Source organism: Austrofundulus limnaeus, unplaced genomic scaffold (genome assembly GCF_001266775.1).
Source record: "Austrofundulus limnaeus strain Quisiro unplaced genomic scaffold, Austrofundulus_limnaeus-1.0 Scaffold133, whole genome shotgun sequence".
In the NCBI taxonomy this organism is placed as follows: domain Eukaryota; kingdom Metazoa; phylum Chordata; class Actinopteri; order Cyprinodontiformes; family Rivulidae; genus Austrofundulus; species Austrofundulus limnaeus.
In genome coordinates, this window is record NW_013952535.1 from 569,811 (window position 1) to 580,838 (window position 11,028).

Sequence of the window (11,028 nt, forward strand, 5' to 3'; positions counted from 1 at the left end):
GCCAGAGTCTGACCTAAAACCAGAGTCAGACCCAGAGCCAGAGGACAATGAAGATGAGGAAATTGTAGATGGTAAGTCCAGACCTTCATCGGAACGAGATCTGCAGCTCTCACTGGAGCGGTTCGCGGCCGAGTGCGAAGCGGCCGGGATGAGGCTCAGTGCCTCCAAATCCGAGGCCATGGTCTTGAGCCGGAAAAGGGCAGAGTGCCTTCTCCGGGTCAGTGGGGTCGCCCTGTCTCAAGTGGAGGAGTTTAAGTATCTGGGGATCTTGTTCACGAGTATCCCTGAAATATCGTATCCCTGCTATCAAAACCACAAAAATGAACGGGGTTGAGTGGAACACTCTGGGATCAGGAGAAAAACAATATGTACCTTTTAAAAGAATCCCAAATCCCAAATAGTGACTGAGTTTTTAGACGCACACGCCGTAACATGGAGGTGTCTTATTGCCCTGAACTGCCTGTGACACACCAGGGTGCTACTTGGTTGAAGTATTACTTCTCTGTAATGAAGTCTAGGTTGACTTTCCAACAGCTTTAATAACAAAATTGCTCAGAAAACAAAATATAACAAATGCTTCTTCATATATGGAAACACTTTGCAGCAAGACAAAATACACTATAATACTTAAAAAATCCCAACACAGTATGTGTTTTATAACTAATAACAGGAAGACAGCTGTAAAATCACAAAACATTTCTAAATATGAACAGAAAATATCTATAAAAAGTTTAAGTATAGGATTTATTTTTAGTCACTGTCATCTGTCAAACTGTCAAAAATGACCATTGTTTAAAAAAAGAACAATTTTGCAGCTGAAAGTTTTCAGTCAAGTTTTCAGCTTTTTCTTCTTTGACAGGCTGACATCTAGTCAAGTTCCTTTTATTAATGTGAACAGACAGAAATCTGTTTAAAACTGATATAATGATCAAACACCTGACAGTTATAATGAACAACAAGATAAGAATTAAATTTATTAGGAGCAGATCTGATCATTCAACTTATTACCCTTTGAATTGATAGGTCTCTTATTAGAATAAAGTAACAATAAATTTACATAAATTCATATTAATTTAACCAAAATAAGACAGGGAGTCAGAGACGAGGCTGAACGAGCTGCAGACAGGTCGTTTTTTCCAAGTTACATTGTGGTGTGTGAGCACCATTATCACCATGATCAAAGACTGGAAAATTCAACTCATAACTGGGAAACAAGCGCAAATGCAATTTCTGCATCTTCAGTGATGGGCTTTGATCTTTCTTCTGAGGTCTGACAAACCACCCACTCGTGCAACGTGGTCTAAAAACGTAACCCAGCTGGCTTTGGTGCACCTGTTAGCGAGTGTGTGACGGTCTCTCCAAACCAACCAGTCCAAATGTTTCTGACATCAATACAGGACAGGGGTCAGCCTGAGCTGCACAAAATCAAAAGCTGCTTTTCTGTAAATTATTTACTCCTGGCTGGCTTTCAGACTACCTATGTAATGCTTTTTAGGTTTGACACAGGAAACTGACAACTCTGTAAAATAACTTGATAAATTCTATGTACACAGACATTCAAAGAGCCTATTTTTGGAGTCTATTTATCTCTGAGGGTCTCAGTGTTACTGCAGCATAGCTTTATGCTTATTAAATATAGCCTTAATAATCACATGTGAATATCTGCTAAGCAACAACACAATGCCATTAGCTTACATAATAAAACAAAACACACTGTGAGCTTAAGAAGGGGTTTATGATCCACTATGAAGCGAGGCCACTGAGCCAGCAGCAGCAGCGGTGATGATGATGATGTAACGTTAGCCCGGCTCTTCAGTAAAACCAGGATCTTCAAACCTATAAGGCTCAGTTGTTTTAGTTATGAATGATGCTTCGAGCTGCTCTCCACAGCTGGTGTCATTTCATGTCAGCGCACTGACAAAGCCTCCACAAACGTTAGCTAAACATCTGCAGAATGTCTGAAGGACGTTTCTTAATATATCAATTTATGTTCCAGAAATATTAGCATCCAAAGAGCAAGTTCGTTCTCTCTGGGGTTCTGCTTTCGTTTAATTAGAGTCAAATCTTGGTTGAGTTTCAAGTGAAAGTTCAAGAGCCATTTAAAGATAAACACCAGATACTTTGAGTGCGTTCACCTTCGACCAGAGTCACCCTAATTTAATGATTGACACCAGGCATTATTGACAAAGTTCAACTAGTTTACAGTGTCGTTTAGAACCGATTCAATTATCTGATATCTACAAAGTACCTCTGTTCTCTGTGACTCCAGTGAAGGTGACACCAGATCCTTCAGGAACGATCTTTAACTAAAGTTCAACTTTCTGCCTGCCGAGTGTCGAGCTGCGAGGAATCCCCAACACACATCCGACACGTCTTCTCTCCGAGCCGAACTAAAAGTAACATTTTTTGTTTGAAAATATGGTTTGAAAGCTGAATGACTGCCGAGATGAGTTAAAGAAGCTGAAATTGAGTTTATGAAGGTAAAAGCTGAATAACTGTGGCTAAAGGTAGCAGAATACTTTATCATAATAGAAAAAATAGAATAGCAAAAAGCTAAAAGCAAGAATAACAAAATGTAGCTAAAGGTAGTAAAGGGCTGACTAAAAGCAGTGCAAAGTTAGCTAAAAAAGCAAAATGCTAGCAAAAAGCTGCAAAAGACTAGCTAAAACCAGTGAAAAGTTATCGAAAACAGCAAAAAGCTGGCTAAAAGTAGCGAAAGGTTAGCTAACACAAAAAAAGGCTAGATGAAAACTATAAGAGCATCAACATAGCAAAAAGCTAAAAGTAGAAAAGTACTAGCCAAGCATATCAATGGCAAGCTAAAATGACCAAATGGCTAATTAAAAGCTAAAAGTGGTATAACGCTAGCTAAAAGCTAAAATATCAAAAAGCTAATTACCAAAGTATTACCAAGAGTCACAAAGGGCTAGTTAAAAGTACCAAACAGCTAACTAAAAGCAAAAAGTGGCTAAATGTTAGCTAAGAGTATTGAAAGGCTAGCTAAAGTAACAAAAGGTGAACTACAAGCTAAAAATTGCAAAATGTTAATAAAAGCTTAATTAAAATGTAAATCTTCATGGATAATATTTAGGACTGTTCTAAATTTCACCATACTGCAACTCTGAATGAAAACACATATTGCTTAATGCAAAACTGGTTTTCTATACACTGAAAGCATTGAATAATTGATCATTGAGCCTTGTAGCTCCCCACGTTCACCACTTAGCGATCTGTAAGCATTTAGCTCACAGCTCTGTGCAACCAAACACCTCTATGGCCAGTGTCACGTCAAGATATTCAACCAGACTGAGAGGAACCAACAAACACCATATTGTGCTGTCTGATCGTGTGTCAGCTGAGTGTGTTTGTTGTTCTATCATTGGACAGTTTTCACACAACACTTTTCCTGTCCCAGAGTCAACAAAAATCACCTTCCACTCCAGAAAACTGCTGGAATATCTGACAAAAAAAGTTACCCTTTTTTCTAATTTACGGCTAATTTTAGTGGTAATACTCCTTGTTCAGATGCACGTATTCAACAAGTAATTCAAGAATTTAAAAATATATTATAATAACTGTGAACAAACTCAATCGAAATATCTTTTACAAGGAATCTGATAACTGTGGTATATTAAATGAACTTATATGTAACAAATTACAGTCTGACATGCACTCATTGCAGTGAGAATAATACTTTTTATATTATCGCCTGCCACTGAAAGGAAAAGATAAACAATAATGTGGGCGATATGCATTTCTTCAAGGATTAATGTTTAGAAGCCGTAGTCTTAATTAACAAATGTGACACGCCAAATGAGTAGGAGCTTCCTTCCAAAGCCCACATTCAGTATATCAGACTAAAAGTAAAATAAGCTCACGTTGATCATAAAACAGCAAGCCAATGATCCTGCAGATGACTCATTAGACCCACTTTTCATCCTTTCACAGTGACACTTTCTGCATGTTGTGCACACAAGGTGACCACCTTAAAAAAGCCTCCTCTGAGCACTTGTGTAAAATCAAAACAAAATCACACTTCAGATTTAGTGGAGGATGACACATCTTTAAAGTGTTTTTGCTTGCATGTGATTTCGTGTCTGCTGCAAAGTCAAATGTTCATTTCATTCCTTTTTAAAGAAATGTAATGTAATAGTAATAGTTGTTTTTCTTATTTTACCACAGTAAAAGTACAAACGTGCTTGCAAAATGAGACATAATGAACGTTCTGAAATTTTTTATTTAATTTTCCACGTCAAAAGCTTTGAAGAAAATATATAGTGTTGAAATCTGGCTTGTTATCGCCTGGCAACAAGCTAGTTTTGTTTACTAGGAATTCCCGCTCTGTATTTGAAAAGGGGAATCCCCGAGCTTTGCAATGATGTCAAACAGAGAAAAACGGCCAGAAAACTTTGATTTAAGTTTGGAAGCTGAAATGCTATGTTAGTTACTGGGCTCGCTGCACCTCGTCTTTTTAAACTCATCTTTATACAAATCTTAATCTATATTTTAACGCCTTTCGCACTGCAGCCTGTGCTCGTTCCAACACGTTCTGCCAACACAGGTCACATGGTTGAGAAGAAAGGAAACAGTGTCATGGAAATCCCATCTATAGAAACATGTCGCCTTGATTATTTGGTAATAAGAGTGGAAACATTAAAAAGCGGAGTCACTTAAGATTCAAAAAGGGCTTTCTTCTGCCGTCTCATTTATATTCAACCATCTGTTCTTCCTGTGCTAGTGACTTATTTCTGCGTGCCTGTATTTTTCAGAAATTCTCACCTACAGTGTGCCTTGAAAGTAAAACCATGAAGCTCAAATTGGTTTAAGCTGTCAAAGCGGCATGCAACGACTGAAAGGCACAGAGACGGTGAGCATCCTACCTGTATAACCTGCCATCCAGCCCCATGAAGACACCATAGCCAGCAGCCACTTGAACATGACCCCTTCGATGTGCCAGAAGGCGGAGCTGTCCCATATTCTGAGTGGCTGGAGCAGCAGCAGGTATAAGCAGTAGGACGGGATGGCGACACAGTTGTTGAAGAACATAAAGGTGAAACGGAGCACCGACTTGAGGAGAACCCAGCCCAGTTTGCCGGCACCGTCCAACAGCTGTGCCATCCTGAATCACGCCGTCTGGGGGACACACGGCAGCAGTTAGTGTCTCGTCTTGTTTGACAAACTGTGTTCTAATTTACAACGTTATGCACAGAAGATCAGATACTAACAAAAACAGAATACAGGAAGCTGTTCGCTACCAAAATTAGGCTAAAACCAGATCGCTGGTCAATAAATCTGGTTCTGAAATATTCCAGATTCACATTTCAGCCTCCTGTGAATCTCCCACAGATTTCAATTAAAGTTCTAATGATCTCCATTTCTATTTAAAGACATTTACAGACTATATTAATAACTTAATGAACTCAAATGTAGTCTCCGAAGGAACCATATATATATTTATATATGGCTTCTATTAAATTTTGCAGCTACCATTTATGTTTTAGGCTAAGGCTACTTAACAGCATTTAACATGCAATACATGCACACAGAGGACGTTTTGCTCCGATGATTATTATTCAACAGACTTTATGAATACGATTAATTGTAAATGGTACCTGGCTCCCATCCAAAGCATGCGAAGACATGTCCTTAAATGGACTGTTCATTGGCTGTCACATCACCAGTGCTGTTTAGGTTATCCACAATCAACACATCACATCTTAAATAATATTTTTACATAAACAAATTCCCCATTCATGTGTGTCAAACCTTCAGCTCCACTTATCCAGAAATATAATCTTTTCATCTAGAACTAGCATAGCAGATGACATTGTTACTAAACATAAGTTTTATTATAAATAACTATAAACAATTTAAAAATAACTTTACCACATGTGGCATAAATGTGAACATTAAGTTAATAAATGAACAAACATTTAAATAAAACACTAACTAGTAAGACTTATTCCCATCCCTATTACAACTCGATATATTCACATAAAAACAACCACGAAAACAATGTAATAACATTGTTTTAACAATTCGTTTGGATATTTCTTAGGAACATGGTTGAGTATTATTTTAAACAGGACATAAAAAAATCAGTACTACCAACACCTAATCATCTTTACTTGCATATACATTGATTTTTAGAGATATCTTTAATTTCAGTTTTGACTACAAAAATCACATTTTGACTACAATGTTAGTACAGTCTTATAAAATAGTAATTAACAATAGACATAGGATATTTTTGCCTATTTGTGAATGTTGTTTAAGTAAATTGCTGTTTTACTTTTTTAACCTATACTACTTATTTTATACTAATCTGAGAGGCGTTTTTAGTACAATTTATAAATTTTTCATCTTTGAATGCAGTGTGATGTATTGTATGTAACAACGGCTTGCCGTATTCCAGTTCTGTATAATGCTAGCTAGCAGCGGGGTGAGTTAGCATAACGGGAAAACAGAGAGAACCAAATACGTCAGAACCTACAACCCGTGGGTCCCAACGTTACCGTGAAATAATGACATACACACCAGAGGCAGCTCAAAGGTTTTTACTGCTCTGGTCGTTTTTTAAGAGTCGCTACAAAACGTATATCTCTGGCAATGGATGTGTGTCTGGTGCAAAGCGCAGCGGTGGCGCCTCATCCAGAGAGTGTAGTCCCACCCTGTAGTTTAGTAGTAAAAGTCTAATAGCTCGTGTTACTCACCCAATTAATGTCACTGAAGCATCCAAGGACGGCCTGAGGTTAAAACTAATAGTTACAGCCAGATATATGATTGAACCAACCTAAAAGAAAATCAGCAATTTTTTCTAGTCGGCATGTTAAATGTGTTAAATCTGATCCCGACCGAGGTGATGGTGTTTAAAAAAAATCCTGCGCGATATAACCGCTTTTCCATTTAGCTATCCAGGTCCTAGCTGGCTAGTAAGCAGCTCCACTTGAACGTCGCTGGCTCCATCTCAGTGAAAGGCACCGGGATAAATCCTCAGATACATCATCATCACCATCACATCATCGTCGCCGTCAGCTCAGATAGCTAACTGAGCTTCCATCCAGCAGTCAAGAGGACGACGGAGTGGCGGTTCGGGAGGGCCTCTGGTCAACGCTGCTCGTCGGACAACCGCAACACAACGCATACATGTGCGCATCGAACAGGAGGAACGGCGGTTTTTCTTTTCTTGCCTCGTAGGATCCGTTATCTTCCTCAAGATCCCCCGATTCACACCGCGGCAAGATCCACAAAGGAACGGCAGCATCAAAACGGAAGTGAGTTGAGTTTGCTTTCAAAATAAAAGCCTAAAAGTGTAATGAAAAGGTTTTTCACACGACGCACATCTTTCACTCTGGATAGATTATTTTATTACAAAAATACATAGTTATTATAACAATACTAACACGTAAAATATAAAGATGTTTACAACGCAAGAAAACCATATCCTGCTAAATTTACATATAACACGAATTTTTTTTGTACCAAAATTAGACGTAATACTCCATAGCAGTTAAAAAGTACACTTTTACACCAATAATATAGTTTCTTAAATATTTAATTCCTCCCGAATTTTCTTAATATACATTTACATAACTTATTCCTGTATTAAACATTATTGGATTCATTTATTGGTAAAATTTACCTTAAACAACTCAACTAAAATTATTTGACATTGATTTTTTTTTCGTAAATTAATATTTTTTAATCAAATTGAGCAGAATTCAATTGTATTTTTATTTTGAAAATCACAAAGCGGAACTGAAATTTTCGTTCTTTCCACTGACGCTCGGTTTGAAGCCAGTTATGGTGTCGAAGCGCGCAGACTCCCTGATGTCAACCATGTCTGCGAAAGAAACTGCACCCCTCCCACCTCTACATTTAAATTTGTGATTAAGTCACATGACCTCGTTTTAAGTCATTCGCAGCTGTTCTTCTGATTGCATCATAACCATGGGACAACGCTGGACTTTATGATTAAAATTTAATGCATGTCTTTCAACCTAAGCCAAACAGTGTGGGCTTTTTGAAGAAATCAATGGTCGTGAAATAAAAATGGCATTTATATATTGATTTAAAGTTTAAAATCTGAGATTAAAGCTGATGGGAAGTGTAAACTTTGTTTTTAAAAAGACTTTTACTTAATTTTTTTTACTAACTGTAGCAAATTGACATAGTTACTATAGTCTGCCCCCTCGTGGCGTTTTATGTTATTACATGTTAAAAAGATCAACCAAGGACGTTCCTTATTACATTGTTATAAAGGTTACTGCACATAGAGAATATAAGCAGAATGGTAAAACCTCCTAATTTAAATGTCTATATTAGATTATTTTTATCAGTCTTCAAAATTATGTTAAGTAAAAAGCATTACTCTGATGCAAAGTATTTTAATCACTTATAAAATGAAATATAAACACATGAAACATATCACCATGAGCTCACGGTGTGAAGCAGTAAGACAGTCACTAAAACCGAGCGTACGCTCCCCTCTGTGGGGCGGGCTGAGCTCCTCCTTGCTGCAGCTGGTGGCGGAGCTGCTGGGAGTACGGGTCCTCCAGAGACTTGACGGACACCGTGGTCTTCGGTCCCGTTTTCCACTCGGTGCCGCTCTCGTCCACCACGGAAGCCTCCACCGTTACCAGGTGGGTGCCGAGGACAGAGAAGTTCAGCAGGAACTGGGTGCTGAAGTAGTCGTTGTGAGGCTCTACGCGCTGCTCGATCTCGTTAGTTTTAGCATCCGGTGGAATCTGAACATGAAGAAACATGAAGGTGAAACTAGTAGCTGTGTGAAATATAAATGTAATTAGACAGGATAGTGGCTTTTTGTTGCACTATGTTTAGATACAACCGAAGCGATGCATACTTTGTATTCAGGCCCCGTCTTGCTCTGGAGAACAGAGGTAACACTGAGGCAGACAGATTGGATCTTCCTGAAGAGTCCCGGGGTGGAACCGTGCTGCACCACCCCCTCCACCTTCAGAGTCAGCTGCTGACTGTTCTGCACTGGGATCGGCTCGCTGGGTGTTCGAGGCGACGGAGAGAGTGCAAGCTAGAAAAATACAAAACACGACAACAACAACAACAAATAAAGAAAGAAAGAAAAAGAAAGAAAGAAAGAAAAAGAAAGAAAGAAAGAAAAAGAAAGAAAGAAAAAAGGTGTAAAGAAGGGATTTACCATAACATTGTAAACATAAACAGCTGAATCAACTGACTCAGTTCTGTTTTAAACCCCACAATTAGTCAGCAGTGTTGACAGGAACATTATTTCTCATTTCCTCTCGTGTTCACATATTTAAAACAAAGAAAATTAGGTTATGTTCACATTGCAGGCAAAGTGACCCAAATCCATCCCCCCCAAATGTGACCCATATCTAAATGTTTGACAGCTGAAAACCATTTTTCCATGTCTGATCTAGGTCTTTTTTTACATGATACTAAATTGGATACATGTACGTTTGTTGAATATTCATGTGACATTTCATCCAATTCAAGCCACTTTATTGATACAAACATCACAGAGTTTAAAGCTGGGAACTACACTCGTCTTTCTAGATCTCTGATGTCATGAATGATGGGAATTAACACAACATTTGATGCTAACGGTAGTATACCATGACATTGATACTAGCATGATGGGATCGATATGTTTGTCTCTGCTTTCAGTCGCTCTCGTTTCAGAGTAAAATTCTGTACCTGAGTAACCGAGAAGCAGCAAAATCAAAATTATTTAGTCGTCTCTGATAACAAAACAACTTCAGCATTGATCCACACATGCTAACATGTAGCATCCATATTTACTGCTGTAAGCACAGCGTGCTGCGTGTCGCCATGCTGTTTACACTGAAGTCTGATGGAGGTTCTGTTTAAAGCAGGGCTGTCAAACCCATTTTCACCGAGGGCCACATGAGCGTTATGGTGGCCCTCGAAGGGCCAGTTGTAGTTAACTTTGATGTTTCATGTTTAACTTTGACTAAACAGTGTTTTAACACATCCTCTTTTAAACACTGATAAGAACTGACTGTAATCACGACTGACTATGTAAAGTTTACCATTGATATAAGAATCAATTTTCATATTAAGTTTAAAAAACAAACAAAAAAATGTTTTTCTCTTTTTTTTTTGTGTGGGGGGGGGGGGGTCACCCGTGGGCCTTGAGTTTGACACATGGTTTAAACTATAATGTATATATAATCATGCAGAAACATTACCTTGATGCTGGTCGACTGCAGCTTTTGGAAGAAATATCTTTGAAAAGACAGCGGCACTTTCAGCAAGGCTATGACAGCATCACAAAGACAACTTGTGTGCTGAAAAACAAACAAGAGGTTAGCTTACTGCTACTTGTTTATTTATTTTTTTTGTCATTTGTCACTCCCAAATGAGATATTTCGAAACTTGTTATGGCCATTAATACAAACAAAGTACATTCAATACCTGCTGAGTTTAACTAAACAAGTTCAGACAAGTAGAACCAGACTTAAGCAATGAAGATGATTCAGATGTGGTGCTCAGTGTCGGGTCTCACCAGGTGTGAAACAGGAGGGTGTTTCTTAGAAAGGCCTTCCACTTCCTCTAACACGTGGTTAAAGACTGACATCATCCGCCGCTCATATTCACTCTCTGTCTGAACAGGGCCCAGAGTGGCAAACTCCTGGAAACTACAACGTAAAAAACAGAAGGTGTTGATTTGATTTGATTTATTDATTTAACAGGAAAAGATTACTACAAATCAAGCCTGACTCAGCATAATGGCTGTTTTACAGCAGGTTCCTGTTCTGCAGCGCATAAAACACTCAGAAATACAGCATCACAATCACATCATTATACACCATAGACACAAAGACAAACAAGCATACCAAATTTCAGGAAGGCAGCATTTGCAAAATAGGACGTCTAAATATGAGCACAACAAAAACTGTCCAGCAGATGGCAGACAAGATTTTTCTTAAAGGGCTGTAGTTTTGAAATGGACTTTATGTTTTGAGGAATGTCATTCCATGCTTTAGTATAAACATAGAAGAAAGACCT

The 11,028-nt window shown here is 38.3% G+C and overlaps 2 protein-coding genes across 2 annotated transcripts in view; both read right to left on the reverse strand.

Moving 5' to 3' along the window:
* The window catches only part of lpgat1 (lysophosphatidylglycerol acyltransferase 1), a gene marked incomplete at its 3' end in the record, with an annotated part of 36,732 nt that extends 29,464 nt beyond the window's left edge, over positions 1–7,268 (reverse strand). The window contains 2 exon segments of the mRNA XM_014015719.1: positions 4,881–5,133; positions 6,714–7,268. Coding sequence (XP_013871173.1) covers positions 4,881–5,118 — 238 coding nt within the window.
* Positions 7,269–8,371: 1,103 nt separating this feature from the next.
* Positions 8,372–11,028, reverse strand: part of ints7 (integrator complex subunit 7) — a 13,611-nt gene continuing 10,954 nt past the window's right edge. The window contains exons 17-20 of the mRNA XM_014015718.1: positions 10,526–10,658; positions 10,209–10,307; positions 8,864–9,049; positions 8,372–8,747 (exon numbers count right to left, since the gene is read on the reverse strand). Of these exons, the coding sequence (XP_013871172.1) occupies positions 8,466–8,747; positions 8,864–9,049; positions 10,209–10,307; positions 10,526–10,658 (700 nt within the window). The 3' untranslated portion in view covers positions 8,372–8,465. The remainder of the gene's footprint in view (positions 8,748–8,863; positions 9,050–10,208; positions 10,308–10,525; positions 10,659–11,028) is intronic.